Genomic DNA, 15487 nt, shown 5'->3' on the forward strand with positions numbered 1-15487 from the left:
AAGTTGCAGTTGCTATACCAACTTCAGCAGAATCAGACCCCCGAAAACCCTTTCCAACATCCAGTCAAATGTTTGACGTGATATTTCTCCTAAAAAGTTTTGGGAACCAAGAGCATCTCCAAGAGATGTCTAAAATTGATCATTGAAACTAAAATTGGGAATTGAGTAAGGAAATATATCTCTAATAGATTTATAAAAACATTCCTAATATTTACCTATGTCTAAAATTAACTCACGTATATCCTGTTTCTAATATAAGTTATTTATTTTTAGATTTCTATTGGAGTAGGACATAATTTTTGCACCTAATATTATTTTAAGTGAACCAAATACAAACTTTTAAAAACCAAAATATTAGCATTATGTCGGAGATGCTTTAAAAAAGCCCGAAGTGCTCGAGCGAGCTAACAAATGCGTGAACGTTCGTCTTCGGTCTCTGGAAGCCTGCGAGCCGTCTGCTGCGCAGCTTATCCACGCGTCGACCATCTGGAGAAGGGGCTGCGGAGGAGACGTGTCGCAACCTGCAGCCGGTCTGAACAAAATTCCTTTTCCCACCGACATGCGGGGCCCACATGGCAGAGTTTGGCGCCCTCAGAAGGCGGCGCGAAGTGAAGTCGGCTCCGCCTCCTTCCCAGACAAGACAAGCTGCCGCCCAAATTGAACGAAAACTTTGGAGGGAAAAACTCCCGCCAAGATAGATCTCCCCACCCCCAAATCGCTCCTCCTCCCAAACCTGGAATCCCGTAAAGCCGCAAGGGCTCACCACGGTCGAGAAGGAGGGTCGAGGGATCGGCGATGGCGGACGTGGGGAGCCTGGAGAAGATGGGCCGAGAGCTCAAGTGCCCCATCTGGTAAAATGAATCCCCTCGCGATCGCTCCCCCCGCCTTCTCTCCGTTTCGTGTTTTTTGGATTCGCGGACGATTGGTTCTTGGGTTCATCTTTTTTCTTTGTTCTGATTTTCTTCTGATGTGTTGTTGATTGATTCTTTTCTTCGTCGTGAAGCCACTCTTGCATGTGCGATTTTTTTCCCGTTCGTGTGGTTTGCGAGTTGTTGTGTTGCGTATTTAATCGCAAATCTTTGATCTTGGCAGCTTGAGCCTTCTCAGTTCGGCGGTATCTATCTCCTGCAATCACATCTTCTGCAAGTAAGCCTCATCTCTCTATTACCGTTCCTTGAAATGCAGTTGAAGCTACAATGCCATCGGTGGGGTGGCGATCATCTCCATTTCGGCCTCATGTGTCATTAGTTGCCCTTACATTTATCCCCTTCTGCAGCGATTGCCTCACGGAATCGATGAAGTCCGCGTCGAGCTGTCCTGTGTGCAAGATCCCGTTCCGCCGACGAGGTTGGTTTTGTGTTCTTGCTGAATTATGTCTCCTTAGTAATTATAAATGCTGGTAGCCACGAAAATATAGAAGTTAAATACCTATGTTTAGTGTCACTCATGGATTGGACATTGAACTGTTAGAGTTTCTTGTGTATGGAAGTATCTATTGGATCTCAGATGCTGAAACTGTTTTCCACTGCGCATGACAAGCACAGATTATAGTTTGATCTCTACATGGTCCAAAACTCACAGCCAAGGATTTTGTTTTGCTTGCAGAAATGCGACCTGCACCTCACATGGACAATCTGGTCAGCATTTTCAAAAGCATGGAGGCTGCAACAGGGATCAATGTGGTCTCAACACAGGTGGATCCTGCGGTAAAAGTTGCAGGTAATTCCTGACTCCGGTGCATTTTACTGTTAATAGAATTTAATCCATACCATTGATCTATTTTTATCGGACGGCTATGATTAAATTATACTAACAACAATATTAGGTGTAGAAGAAATTTGAAGGGGTAATATTGTCCTTTTAATTACGATCTTTATTGAAAAAAATAAAATTACAAAATAATGCTAATCAAGTAATTAACAAAGCATAAAAATACCCTTTTTCTACTGGTAGTATAATACTACAAGTAAAATGCACCGGAGAGTTGCCCTTCTCGTAGAATGTCATTCTAATTTCTAACACATGTTCAAAGTAGCACTGGGAAATTGGTAATACTATCTTTTAGTGATTGTTTTTCAATTCTTTTCAGTACACTGTTCAGTTCAGTTACAATGTTTGTTTTGCATCTCTGATGTGCTACATTATCGATATCAGTTAGAGATTTTCAGTTATTATTCTGCCCTTGTTTCTGTGCAACACTACTGTATTTATTTCAGCATAATGCATTGTGGATGGCTCTGTATAAAAACCTATGTTAGATAATATGGATAACTATTTGTCAATCTTTAGCTTACTATCTTATTCTTATTTGAAGATCGATCCGAATGTGTCAACAGTGGGAAAAACTCTAAAAGTTCACTAAAGCCATTGGCACGAAAAAGGAAGGTATCATGCAAGAAGGAAAATAATACAAAAAAGGATGCTACAGCCTCTACATCCTGTCCTACTACCAAGCCTTCTTTCTCTACTAACAAAAGAATACAAGTGACACCATTCCCTGAATCTGAGACACCAATAAGGACTAAGAAGATTATGAACCCCGAAGAGCTAAAAAATAATCAGAATGATCATGTTGAAGAGAACAAGAGTAAAGCAGTTACATCGGATCAACCAGAAAGTCCTTCGTTGTCACCCTTTTTTTGGTTAAGGGAACACGAAGAAGAAGTAGGCTGTACTGCTGAGACGTTAAGTGAAACACTATCGTTAGACACACCCCTGCGTCATGATGCACCCTCTTTTAGTGATATCAAAGACTCCGATGACGAAATTCCCTTTCATACAACTCCAAACGTAAGTTCTTCTGACCACTACTGTTGCTCCTTTTGAAGTTTTTTCGTTCTCATTTTGCTACATGTGTTGCAGAGCAAACCTACGGCCAAAGAATTTTTTGATAGTGAAATATTTGAATGGACCCAGAGACCTTGCTCTCCTGAACTGTGTTCCACTCCATTGAAAAAGCAGGTATTTTTTTCCTCCTTCACGACCTGATGATTTGACTCATCTATTTTTTAAACTGAATAGAAAGCGGTCATTTTGGCCAAGTGAATTCAGAGGCACTATACTTTTATGTCATTTTTCCTCCTTCACGACCTGATGATTTGACTCATCTATTTTATCTGTTTAGAGTAAAGCTAAGAATAAACTTGATCAAATTGAAGAGAAAGGTGATGAAGATATACATATTGGCGGTTCGTTTGATCAGTTAGGTCATGCTCAGCCTGTCAATACTAAAGCAACAAAGCAGAAGAGAAAGAAAACAAGTGCTAGTAACAGAAAGATTGCAAAGACGCTGAATCGTGCTGAGCGGTGCATAAAGAAGACTGATGCCAATGACCAAGGTTTGAGCAGCCGTAGAAGTGTTTCTTTGAAATCATGTCAGAAAAACAGCGTTGCTGTAGGGAGGAATACCTCAGGTAGAAGAAACAAGGCTTCTAGCAACAGCAAGCCAATTCATTGCTCCAGTGATAACCCCCCAGAGTCATATTTTCCTAAGGAGATTTTGGATGTTGAAGCACCTGACGACCCCCTTTCAGAAAGGAACCAAGATATGGAGAAAAATAGTCGACGAAAGGGAAGTGCAAGGAAGCCGAGAATGGAAGGTAAAACTACGGAAGATACTACAGAGAGGAACTGTGAACCGAGAAGTAAGCGAGCCAAAAGAATGTCTGATCGCGTTATAGCTGAACCGGTTGAAGTTCCTTCAGGATCTGGAAATGAAGCAGAAGTACTGCAGCTTCACACTGTCTCAAAAGGCAGCATCCAGCGCACACCGGCAAATGTTAGAAGAAAGAGAAAAGTTTGTGGAGAACAGAAAAGTAAGAATGAACTTGAGAGCACAATATCAGACATCGGTACAATGACTCCTATTGTTTTACCTGGGAGATGTCAAAGTAACGAGGCACTATGTACAGCTCCTTCAGTAAGGAATGCATCTATTAAGAACAAGCAAGCAGAATTTATCGAACCTGATTTTTTTGGAATAGAAAATTTTGAAAATCTTCAAGCATGCCCTGCACGTAATGTTTTACTAAAGAAGTGTGAGGATACTAGTTTGAAGGTTTCTTGTGCTTTCTGCCAGTCTGGTGTCATCACAGAGGTATGTTCAGACTTCAGGCGTGCTACGTGTTTATATGCAAATATCTTTTGCCGGGGTATATGCAAATATCCTTTTCTCCAAGTCCATCATACTCCCTGTTATTGAATGTAGAAGATAGCCTAATCTCCTTTTCTCTTTTAGGATTCTGGTGAGATGGTTCATTACCAAAATGGAAAACAAGTGCCTGCAGAGTTCAATGGAGGGGTTAACGTTGTGCATTCTCACAAGAATTGCCTTGAGTGGTCTGTTATCCTTTCTAGTGCAAGATCATTTTGAAAAAGAAGTGGATTTCAGTACACAAATACTAACCTGTACTTTTTATTATTTTCTTGAAGGGCTCCTGATGTCTACTTTGAAGATGAGTCTGTCTTCAATCTTACAACTGAATTGGCCAGAAGCAGAAGGATCAAATGTGCTTGCTGTGGAATTAAAGGAGCTGCACTTGGATGCTTTGAGATGAGTTGTCGGAGAAGTTTCCACTTCACCTGTGCTAAACTGATCCCAGAATGCAGATGGGATAATGTAAGTCCATATGGTGTTCTTTATATATATTTTGAACCAGTGTTTTCAACTATACCAGAATCATTTCTGTACATTTGACAGTGATAAATTGTTTGTTTTGTTTCATTTTCTCACTGGCAGGAAAACTTTGTGATGCTATGCCCTCTGCATCGGTCTTCAAAGTTGCCTAATGAAAATCCTGAACAGCAAAAGCAACCTAAAAGGAAAATAACACCGAAAGGGTACCTTTGCTCTTTTGAACCTGTTGTTTGAAACATGTTTTAAACTTTTCATAGTTGAATGTACGATCATTTACTGTAGTACAACTGATTTTTTCAGCCCATCTCAAATAGAACGTAATCAGGATTGTAGTAATAACTGGAAATGGCCATCTGGATCACCACAGAAGTGGGTGCTCTGCTGTTCATCACTTTCTGGCATTGAGAAGGTGTTTTTCTAAACTTAATCTTATTTTCCTGACCTTGATCAAGTTAATGGTATTTTCTTCATATGCATTTCAACTGAAACGAAATGATCAAATTATTCAGGAAGTTGTATCAGAATTTGCAAAGTTAGCCGGCGTGCATATTTCAGCAAATTGGAGCTCCAATGTTACCCATGTTATTGCATCAACTGATCTCTCTGGTGCTTGCAAACGAACACTGAAGTTTCTCATGGCAATCTTGAATGGCAGATGGATCGTCTCCATAGACTGTAAGGCCACGTACTACTAACATAACTATGCTGAACTGCTTATATTCATAGTGATGTGATGCCCTGCCCCTTGATGCTAATTGACAACTTCGTACCACAGGGGTTAAAACTTGCATGGAGTGCATGGAGCCGATTGATGAACAGAAATTTGAGGTCACTACTGATGTTCAAGGGATCACTGATGGTCCTAGGTTAGGAAGATGCAGAGTAATCGACAGGGTAAACATTTCTTGCCATTTTTATATACTCCACTTAGTTGCTATAGTATAATTACACAGGCGCAACTAACAACACAAACAACACAGCACCCCGTAGTTCAGTACTCATTACATGCTGATTCCTCCATTTTCTTGCAAGGATCGCTATTTTTTTTCAATAGAACAAAATTAGTGTTTAACTGAAGACAATGTCATGTGAGATACAATGGAACAAAATCACTTGTCGGTTTGAACAATTTTAGCTTGATAGAAGAGGATAAAGCTAATAATGGTTTGTTGATCCTGTGAATTAAAAGGAACCAGCTGTACGTCTTCATGCAGGCCATGCATAAGTCTGCCAAATTCTTCGACCTGATGCTGGCAATCCCACACATTTGGATTTGTTCTAGGCTTACATGGATATGATTTTATTGAAATTACCGGTGGACCGGCTTATATTATTAGGGATAAAATATAAGTCTGCTATTATAATTTTGCTAAATTTGAGATATGACATTCTGATTCATGTGTCATTGACTCATGTGTGTCCCACATGTTAGTGAGATACTAATGATATATATTTCTTATTTTACAAAATTATAATAGCATGGTTACAAATTTCCATATTACGGAGGCTTGAGAAGAGCAGGAGCACGAAAAGTGCTAGTACAAAGGCCTTAGGCCCCACCGCCCCAGGCGAGAGAGAAAAGAATGGAGAAAAGGAATAGCATCATAACTTCACATAGTTTGTTTGTGGCGGCTTGCGCCCAGAACCTTGGAGCCTCCTGTTGATTGGCCCCGATCTGACCCCAATAAGAGATTTTTTGATTGAAGATTCATTGATTCTGCTCCTTCCAAACCCCACAAAAGAAAGATACCAGTAGGCTTGCCATATCTTAAGGTGGATATGTTTTACGCCTAACAATCAAATTGTTTTTTTTACCCTTGCAGCAACCTAAGCTGTTCGATGGCGTGAGGTTCTACCTCCATGGGGACTTCACCAAATCCTACAGAGGATACCTGCAAGAACTTGTGGCTGCAGCGGGTGGAACAGTTCTACAGAGGAAGCCCGTGTCAAGAGACCAGCAGAAGCTGCTTGATGACAGCTCTGCCTCTGCCGTCCTCATCGTCTACAGCGTCGAGAGCAAAGACAAGCCAAAATCCAAGGGCGAAACCGAGGCTGCTGCTGCTAATCGCAGACAGGCGGATGCTCAGGCTCTCGCCTTCGCCTCCGGTGGCAGAGTTGTGAGCAGTGCGTGGGTGATCGACTCGATTGCAGCCTGCAAGCTGCAACCTCTTTGAAGTGAGGAAACTGATCAATTATTTGAAACAAAATATGAGTTTCGTATGTATGCACAGGTCTTTGTAACTAGACTTCTAAATTATTTGAAAATAAGCTCAGTTTCGTGCGTACGTGCTCTCACAACACAAGCATATAATGCCTCTCATGTTGGCCTGTTACCATATTAGTCATGGTTAAAATCTAAATTTTAGAAATTAATCTAATTTTAGTCTTTATTTTGGTCCATTCCTAAAGATTTTATTTTTAGTCTATCTCACATATACCTACAAAGCTAAAAAAATATCATTCACTTCTAAAAACTCTAATGTGTTTGTTCCTTACTTTTTAAATATCAATACATTTGTCCTATATTTTACTAAAGTTCAATGCAATTGTTGCTTAAAAAAATGAAGTTTTATGAGACAAATAAGAACAGATAAAAATGAAGTTTTTTTTAGATTGAGTCAGTAACATTGAATTTTAAACCACCAATAACATCAGATATACAAGTTTAATATATAGGTTATTTTTTCTATGGCTTATATTAACCGTAGCCTATAGCTGAATAATGATGGCAATTGCACCAGACAACATAAACCGAGGAATAATCTACATTGTTTCAGAGCAAAAGAATGCAACCTTTCTAGCGTGCACATTACTTAGATGTTAGGGTACACCGGTAAAATAGCTCCTTCCTCTATACCACAAAGACTTCATTTTTAGAGCAAGTTTAGCTCAGTGTTGCTTGAACCTGCTGATCATGGCAGTATGGTGGCTCAGCTTGTCTAACCCACATTTTGTCTGCCTTGCCCTTATAGGGATAGTCAACCTCAATGGTATCCCACCATTTTCTGGTGATCCACTCCAAAGCCCACCAATAAACTTTCCTAAAATATTGTGGAGGAGGTCTGGTGTGTTGTATGTGGATTGGTTTTCACTATCTCTAGAGTGGAGGAAGAACTTGCGTAGACCACTTCAGAACCAATTCTCATTTTGCCCATTCTTGTTTAGGGGATTGAAGGCTGGGTGGTTTGAGCGGTGAAGTTAGGCTCAAGTCAACAAGGATTAGGAAACTGACAAGTTTTCAAACATGTCACTTGCTTCAATTAGTTTGTTACATGTACTTTGAGCAAGTTTACATATCAGAGATTATTTGTTCTAATATTATCGTAGACTTGCAAATCTTAATATAGGCTAGCTTTCTTTGCACTTAGTTGAAACTAGTTGTTTTAGGCCTTGAGTTGTGCAAAATTACTTTAGCGATAAAAATATTTTAAAACCACCTACCCCTCCCTCCTCTAGTCGACCTCCTTAATCCTACATGGTCATATGTCTTTTACCGGTAAGAGTACAATGTTAATCTAGGGCAGGCTTCAAGATTTCCAAAGTTTGCCACTCCAAAACATCCAGATTGTTTGATACAATTATGTATGATTGCTCTTAGCATTCTGCGATGTAACTTGAATCCTTAGTAAATGTGGCACTTAGCACACAAGTGAGCATGTGTTCGCTCTGTTACTTGCCACAATGTGTAGGTTCACAGAAGCCATGATCATTTCTTATGCAGGAGAATGAGTACTGGAGCCATTGGTCTATTCAGCATTTCAAACTTGCAGCTCATCCAGGTATCAATAGGCAGGCTTGATGCAAATGATTCAACAACGTCAAGTTCATCCCTAGACAAAAGAAGATAAATAAATCCAGCCGTAAACATTATCTGAACAAGATACTGTCAGAAAAATAAGGATCTGCTAACATGTTAAAAACATGCGGAAATTATCATCAAAGACATTCTTTTTCGTTAATTCATGAAATACTACATTTCAATTGGCATGTATAGCTGTAGATATATAATAATAATTAAATTTACAATGAGCAATCAGTGGACAGCCTTACAAACTTACAGTACATATGGGCACATTATTAGGAATCACATTTACCTTCCACCCGGATGTCCAATGTAGACAAGGACACTTATGAGTCCCCCAGAACTGACAATTCTGCTGGCAGCTTGCAAAGCCAGCTCAGTTGTCTTAGGTACAGTGATTATTGTTTTATCTCCCCCTGGAAGATAGCCCAAATTGAATGCTACAAGCCTAGGAAACAAAGAGCCATTGGTAATTCATCAAATAATTTCAACAACACATTTATGGAATCCTAGCAATAAGAGAGTTGGCAACTTGGAATACCAGTGAACCAAAGGGCTAGATCACCTGATAGGAAAATCTTTTGGGACAACCTCCTCCATTCGACTATGACAAATTGTAAACAACTCGACAAGTTCCAGCTGCAACCAAGAAAAGTTATTGCAACAACCACAAAACTACAGACATTTCATGAGAATATGGCAATGATAGTTTGTTTCTATATACTAATGTCTGAACGTGATACCAAAAACAGAGCATACAGATAATAAGCCAGAAAAACTCAACATGCATGAGTATTGCTAAACCTTCTTTGTTATCTAACAACATTATCTGTTAAGTTTTATTTCCTAATTGCAAATAAGCATATAGATCTTTGGAAATGAGAGAAAATTAGATGTATCCCATATCTATGATAGTTCATTTTACACCCTGTTCTTTTCAGTTAATTCACCTGATTATTGATCTGGATTCCTTGCTCAAGCCTATGAAACATATGTTTCTAAAACTTCATTTTACTGCATTGCTTAGACTTCTTGTTATAAGTTGGTCGTTAAATTTATTTCTCAAAATATTTAATATATTCATATAATGAATCCACTACAATAATTGGTCAATAATCTATCTCAAACAGGGAAAGTAGCAGCAAAATATTTGTTTCCATGTTCCGGTGTAGACATGTAGTTGCTTCAAATGCATACCTCATGGCTACTGACGGCCATTTTCAGAAAAGAGGAAGTGCTGGTTATCGCGGACTCTTGAATGTCCAACCCATATACACGCCCTTGCACTCTTTCATCAGCTACCATCTTTAGCATAGCGAATGTATCATTGCCGTTCCCACATGTGGCATCAACCACAGTATCCCCTTTCTGAATAATACTTCTCCACACCCTAATCAGACAATCAGAAGGGCAAAATGTAAATAGCAAATGCACACAGATATTCTTTACGCATCTCCGCTTGAATCCTAGAAACCATTTCAGATGAACAGATTTTATATTTCATAGTATCCCAGTACATATCACTAAAAGAGATGGACCACATGACTGTGAACTGCAATGTAATTTTGTGCTGTTTAGTTTTCAGAAATAATGAAGGGGAGTTTGCAGTTTACACGCTACGAAACAATGGGGTTAATACCTACGCGTGAGCTAGCTCGGTGGCCTTCCTCTTGCCGGCGACGAAGCCCACCACCGCGTCCTCCACACCTGCAACGAACCCCAGCCACTATACAATGACGGCAAGCTCACAGAGGCCAACACCAACAGAAGACGACACGGCTTGGGGAGGAACAGCTAAGGCAAACCTCCGGCGGCGGGAGGACCAGCGAGCTGCGCAGCGGAGGCGCGCGCCGAGAGGCCACGCCGCTGTCTGGGCTGCCGGAGGAGCAGAGGCGGTAGGCTCCGGGAGCGGTGGAGGAGAGGGCGCAGGGGTAGAGCAGCGCGCGGCAACGGCGGTGGCATCGTGGACTGGCCGCGGGTCGCGGCGGTTGCTGCGGCGGCGGCGGGTGGTTTCGAGTGGCGCAGGACGCGGGCGAGGTCGCGATTGTTGTTCGTTCGATTAGAAACTAACGGTCCTGATGCGTCCATGAAAGCCTCGCACTCGCAGCGCGTAAAAAAAGGAGGAAAAAGTTGAAAAGAAAATAAAAAAGGAGGGAAAGAAGAAAGAAAATAAAAAAGGAAATGAAAAGGAGGGAAATGAGAAAGAAAATTTAAAAAGGAAACATGAAAAGAAAATTAAAAAAAGGAGGGAAAAGGAGAAAGAAAATTGAAAAATTAAAATTAAAAGAAAATTAAAAAAAGAGGGAAAAGAGAAAGAAAAATAAATAATGAAAAGAAAATTTAGAAAGGAAAAATGGAAAAGAAAATTTAAAACGGAGGGAAAAGGAGATAAAATAAAAAGAAAGGAGGGAAAATGAGAAAGAAAATTATATAAAAAAAAGCCGGAGCTCAGTATCGCTCTTGGCATCTGAAGATCAGATGGTTTCGTGACACCCAGTTGGTCACCGAGCATTTTCATCATCACTTCGGCTGTGATTTGGGGTGAGAGAGGCTCGAACTCTCGACCTCAGGATAACTCACGTTTTAGCTATGAGACCTACGCGCTAGCCAACTGCGCCACCACCCCGTTGTGATGTGTTACAGAAAACGACGTATTTCACATTAGAGAATAGACATCTCACGCATAATCTTGAATATCATCACAGATTTTACTCGCCAGGACAAACCATGAGCAAAAATAGTAGTTTGTAAAACCGAACTGACGCACGGTAAGACGGCATGATCATTCAAGGTGAGATGCCTTGAATGATCAACGAATCGATCAATCGCGTTCAGGAGAGCAACGGGTAGATATGAAGAAATTATGTACTGGTACTACTGAATCCAGTCATCATCAGCCAAAGCACCGCGCTTTTTTATGAAAAAAAATTTCAACACAAGATTACCCTTGTGTTTTCGCTGTTGCTTAGGTTTATAAACTAAAATTTAATTTTTTAAACTTAAATTTAAAGTTAATTTTAGAGTTTTTTTTTCATCTGTCTATTTTCTAGCCTTCTTTTAAATCGCTAAAAACAGGTATATAAAAATTTTATTTATAAATTATTATTCGTCTGCAAATATGTTATTTGACCATTTCATTAAAAAAACAAAAAGATGACCCTTGTTGTTTTCACATGCAAAAAAAAAAAACTAACGCGGATCCATATTAGCATTATAAAGGCCAATATTTAAGATAGTTGAAATTAATGGATTATTTGATTTTTTTATAATAGTATTTCTCGTAAGTTGTCAAGGTATTCAAAGAAACTTTCTGTGCGAGATGCAACGTTTAGAAGCTTCAGAAGAGTGCAAATAAAAAATCAAAATCCAGAATCAGAAAAGAACATAGCCTAAAGCGTCATGGTCACTAACACGAATTTTAGCATTCGGTATGATTGATCACGTTTCCATAGTAATAAAGTGTCACGAATAAAAAATTGACGATCTCAGGCTGCAGCAGATTTACAGCATGACTAGAATAACGAGTACCAGTATTACCGCATGTAACTTTGAGCCTCTGGACCCGATTGTGCCACCATTACTGCTGGCATCAGCACACAAACTTCAGTGCACAACCCTCGTCAAAGAATTGCACCAGGCCATCGGATGTACAGTAATATTTGGTTAGTGCACAGTAGGTGCAAGCTTGATTTTTTTACGTCTGACCAGATTTTGAACAAAAAGCTCTCCCGCACGATATGAAGACCGAACCTGAGAAATTGTAAATAGTAGCAAAGATAAATTTGCATAAAATTATACTCCAAGTTAACAAGAAAGGAAGCGAACTTTTCTCTCGTGAGATTGTCTACAACATGGATAGCTAGGAAATACATGATCTAGATGGTTCAGATGAAATGGTAGCAGTATTCCTTTGACAACAAGGGGCATTAATAAAGTTATCATTTTCTCTAAATGCTATTGCTCGTATTATAAGATTTTATCTAAAATAATAGCAAACTGTATGCAAGGCTTACCAGGGGTCCACTAGCAACATAAAGAAAACCCAAAGATTCTCCATACTTCTTCCAGAAATCGAACTTCTCAGGGGTCACATATTCTCTGACCCGCAAGTGTCTTTCTGTTGGCGGTATAAGCAAGGAGCATTGGTTGTTGCAACAATAAAAACAGAGGAAGTCCAGGAGGATATAAACAGCACCAGCAAAGTAGTTCAAACATCAAACCTGTAAATATTGTCCCAAGGTTAGAATATCAACATCGATGGACCTCAAGTCAGACATGGTTTTCTTCACCTCTTCATCTGTCTCACCTAGACCAAGCATGATAGAGGACTTTGTTACCATGCCGTCTTTGCAATTTTTTGCATGTTTCAGAACAGCTAAACTCTGATCATATCTGTAGAAACAAGATAATGTACTGGAAATAAGATAACAATTACATTGCCAAGAGTCAATATGATGGCACTAGCAATTACTTCAAGGATTATCCCTCAACTTCAATTTTCAAAATTAGAAGTGGTAGGTTAACAGTCGTTACTGTTGGATAGACAAAGACAATCCTGGACCTCCATATGGGTGTCATGATCTCTAGTAAGCGTATTAATAAAACAGTACTTAAGATTCCACAACTAAGCAACCATACAGTTTTGTGGCTGTAATAAAAAAACACAAAGATCATTACGCTGCTCGAGGATCTCTGACTATTCTCTGCAGGCTCCTCACAGTTTCAATGTTGTGTGCAAACACATCCAAACCAGAGTTTGCCAAGGATGAAACTGCCTCCAAGTCACCTCGGAAATCTGAAGTTAAACACTCCACCAGTATACCAGGTTTCAATTCCTGAGGAGAAGATAAAAGTTACTACCTCTGTTTCATATTGTAAGACTTTCTAGTCTTGCCTAAATTTATCAATTGATGAATGTATATAATTTATATATATGTCTAAATTCATTAGTATCTATATTAATCTAGACAAGGCTAGAAAGTATTGCATTGTGAAATGGAGGGAGTACTTCAGTACAGTACATCCACCAATTTAGTATGACAACACTAGAGGGTAACCGACGAACCTTTAGAGCCTTCACTGCTTGCGCAAAATGGTCACTTCCGCCATCAGGAAGGTCATCTCTATCCACACTTGTCAGCACAACATAGTCTACTCTGCAAAAAAAGGCATCGGTTCTAAAGTATTTTGCACTATTATCTCAACATGCCAATAATGCAACAATCGTCACTGTATCGTACCCCCAACTTGCAACTGCCACTGCAGTCTTCAGAGGCTCCAGGGCATCGGGCGGCGGAGGCTTGCTGCTGGTTTTCACGGCACAGAATCGGCAACCACGGGTACAGGTGTCACCGAGAAGCATGATCTTCGCCGTCGCAATGCCGCCGTCCCGTTCCCCGCCTGCGCCGCCGCCGCCGCCATTCCAACACTGCATGCCAAATCGCAAAATCAAACCAAAAAAAATATACAATTTCTTCGCATTACAGTGCATTTAGACTTAATATTCCACCTAGTGATTCATGCTTTGGTTCTATCTTTACCTCGCCGATGTTGGGGCATGGGGCCTCGACACAGACGGTGTTGAGCCTGAGCTCGCCGAGCGTCTCCCTCAGCCTCGTGTACTTCTCCCCCTGTGCCGCCCGCTGCCTCAGCCACGCCGGCTTCCTCGCCTCCGGGTCCCTCCCTGTGTACGGCCCCGGAGGCGCCCATCCCGCCACGGTGCCTCCCTCCGGCGGCGGGTCCGCGTGGCATCGCACGATGGGCACCGAATTAGGCCGAGCACGTGGGAAGCTCAGACTTGCCGATCCCGCATGAGTCGATGGCCTTGCGAGCGGTCTCTGCATTGTGGAGGGCGAGCCGGGGTGGTAAACCCTAGAGCAGTGGTGCGCCATTGCTGCGCAGCGTGGAGCTTGCCGCGGAGGAGAGCGAAAAAGAGGGGTTCGAAGTGGAAGACGGAGTGTGGTGTTACTATTTTGCCCCTAGGATTTGGGAGGTGGATAACGTGGGCGGCGTGGGTAGGATGGGTAGTTTCTGTGAGAACACGGCGATCACACAGAGTCTCGCGCCCTCGCATAAAAAATATTTGGTTAATATTTCTAAATCATAGGTATAAAAAATATAACAGTAGTATGACAGGAATGTATATACGAATACATATGATTAAAATATATATAATTTATCTCTAATTGAGGAGTAAATCAACCAAAGGATTAAGAAAATAAGGTTGAAGTTGATTCTTTTTTTTTTCAAAAAGTGGAGGGATAGAAAATTTGTTGCTACAATATTTATTTCAAAGAATTTTGTATTCCTATATTTTTCTTTACAAATCCTTTGAAACGAACGGACTCTTAGGATTTAGATTCTGCCTTCAAGCAGTTGTATTTACTCACGTACAACTCAAGAAGCTAGAGGTTCCCCTCATAATGCTTAGCTTATGAGAATTTAAAAGTTGTAAAATCTAGGAAAAATATAAGTTAGAAGCTCGAAGATACAGTTCTTTCAAAATTTAAGAAGTTTGTTTTTTACCCCCTGCTTCTTACAATCTCAAGCTTTCTAAACTTGTGACTTAAGTTTTTTCTTCATTTTTCATGAACAATTTTCAAACTATTAAATATTAAATGATGCATTTTGAGCAACAACTTTTTATATAGATGTTGCTTTTAAAAAATCAAATTAATCCATTGTTTAGGTTTATAATAATTACTACCTAATTAACATATACTAACAAATATCTTCGGTTTGTAGGATTAAAATATAGATTAATCAAATGAAATTATCTTTTTCTTTAAGCCATATAGATTATTGGGTGCGTGCTTTTCTATTTCTATATGTTGAAATAACTTCAAACTGATCAAACCCCTTCTTGGATGCAGCAGGTCACTGGATGGGCGAGATGAGGCTGCAGGCCTGCAGCACAAGTACACAGTTCGGTCACTACTCACTAGTTTAAGCTATACTACTTCTTCTATTCGTCTTATTCAAAAATTTACATAATTATTAATTATTTTATAGTATTTTATTTATTATTAAATATACTTTTATGTATATAT

General features: G+C 40.0%; 3 protein-coding genes and 1 non-coding gene across 6 annotated transcripts; 1 reads left to right on the forward strand and 3 right to left on the reverse strand.

The window, feature by feature from the left end:
* Positions 1–781: 781 nt before the first annotated feature.
* LOC102701266 (protein BREAST CANCER SUSCEPTIBILITY 1 homolog) lies at positions 782–6940 on the forward strand. The gene is made up of 14 exons (XM_006654567.3): positions 782–851; positions 1093–1146; positions 1277–1347; positions 1606–1719; positions 2315–2790; positions 2863–2961; positions 3125–4096; positions 4238–4338; positions 4432–4618; positions 4739–4839; positions 4937–5045; positions 5146–5311; positions 5412–5530; positions 6460–6940. The coding sequence occupies exons 1-14, from the start codon at positions 796–798 to the stop codon at positions 6808–6810; spliced, it is 2976 nt and encodes a 991-aa protein (XP_006654630.1). The 5' UTR covers positions 782–795; the 3' UTR covers positions 6811–6940.
* A 1199-nt stretch (positions 6941–8139) lies between these two features.
* LOC107304221 (putative rRNA methylase YtqB) lies at positions 8140–10608 on the reverse strand. The gene is made up of 6 exons (XM_015837387.2): positions 10244–10608; positions 10082–10145; positions 9636–9828; positions 9004–9077; positions 8731–8886; positions 8140–8466 (listed from the first exon to the last, which is right to left on the reverse strand). The coding sequence occupies exons 1-6, from the start codon at positions 10524–10526 to the stop codon at positions 8343–8345; spliced, it is 894 nt and encodes a 297-aa protein (XP_015692873.1). The 5' UTR covers positions 10527–10608; the 3' UTR covers positions 8140–8342.
* A 367-nt stretch (positions 10609–10975) lies between these two features.
* On the reverse strand, positions 10976–11064 carry TRNAM-CAU. Its single transcript is given in 2 exon segments — positions 10976–11011; positions 11027–11064. It is a non-coding gene; the product is annotated as a tRNA-Met (tRNA).
* A 673-nt stretch (positions 11065–11737) lies between these two features.
* LOC102719869 (lipoyl synthase 2, chloroplastic) lies at positions 11738–14335 on the reverse strand. Of its 3 annotated transcripts, none has more exons than XM_015837409.1 (7): positions 13979–14335; positions 13679–13866; positions 13504–13594; positions 13116–13273; positions 12660–12830; positions 12452–12563; positions 11738–12188 (listed from the first exon to the last, which is right to left on the reverse strand). In XM_015837409.1, the coding sequence occupies exons 1-7, from the start codon at positions 14327–14329 to the stop codon at positions 12102–12104; spliced, it is 1158 nt and encodes a 385-aa protein (XP_015692895.1). In that variant the 5' UTR covers positions 14330–14335; the 3' UTR covers positions 11738–12101. The 3 variants fall into 3 exon arrangements, 1 of the variants encoding a protein (XP_015692895.1); XR_001550262.1 differs by having other exon boundaries at positions 11741–12188; positions 12452–12555; positions 12659–12830; XR_001550261.1 differs by having other exon boundaries at positions 11742–12188; positions 12452–12658; positions 12745–12830.
* Positions 14336–15487: the final 1152 nt, after the last annotated feature.

Source organism: Oryza brachyantha, chromosome 5 (assembly GCF_000231095.2).
Source record: "Oryza brachyantha chromosome 5, ObraRS2, whole genome shotgun sequence".
In the NCBI taxonomy this organism is placed as follows: Eukaryota; Viridiplantae; Streptophyta; class Magnoliopsida; order Poales; family Poaceae; genus Oryza; species Oryza brachyantha.

Bases quoted from the DNA above. Each gene is read 5' to 3' on its own strand.
- LOC102701266 (XM_006654567.3), top strand. From the start codon at position 796: ATGGCGGACGTGGGGAGCCTGGAGAAGATGGGCCGAGAGCTCAAGTGC. The intron at 2,791-2,862 runs GTAAGTTCTTCT...CATGTGTTGCAG, and splicing joins CCTTTCATACAACTCCAAAC to AGCAAACCTACGGCCAAAGA. The intron at 4,339-4,431 runs GTCTGTTATCCT...ATTTTCTTGAAG, and splicing joins CACAAGAATTGCCTTGAGTG to GGCTCCTGATGTCTACTTTG.
- LOC107304221 (XM_015837387.2), bottom strand. From the start codon at position 10,526: ATGGACGCATCAGGACCGTTAGTTTCTAATCGAACGAACAACAATCGC. The intron at 9,829-10,081 runs GTAGGTATTAAC...TTGTCTGATTAG, and splicing joins GCCACCGAGCTAGCTCACGC to GGTGTGGAGAAGTATTATTC. The intron at 8,467-8,730 runs GTAAATGTGATT...TCTTTTGTCTAG, and splicing joins ATTGGACATCCGGGTGGAAG to GGATGAACTTGACGTTGTTG.
- LOC102719869 (XM_015837409.1), bottom strand. From the start codon at position 14,329: ATGGCGCACCACTGCTCTAGGGTTTACCACCCCGGCTCGCCCTCCACA. The intron at 13,595-13,678 runs GTACGATACAGT...CTTTTTTTGCAG, and splicing joins GTGGCAGTTGCAAGTTGGGG to AGTAGACTATGTTGTGCTGA. The intron at 12,831-13,115 runs GTAATGATCTTT...TTGTTTCTACAG, and splicing joins GTCAGAGATCCTCGAGCAGC to ATATGATCAGAGTTTAGCTG.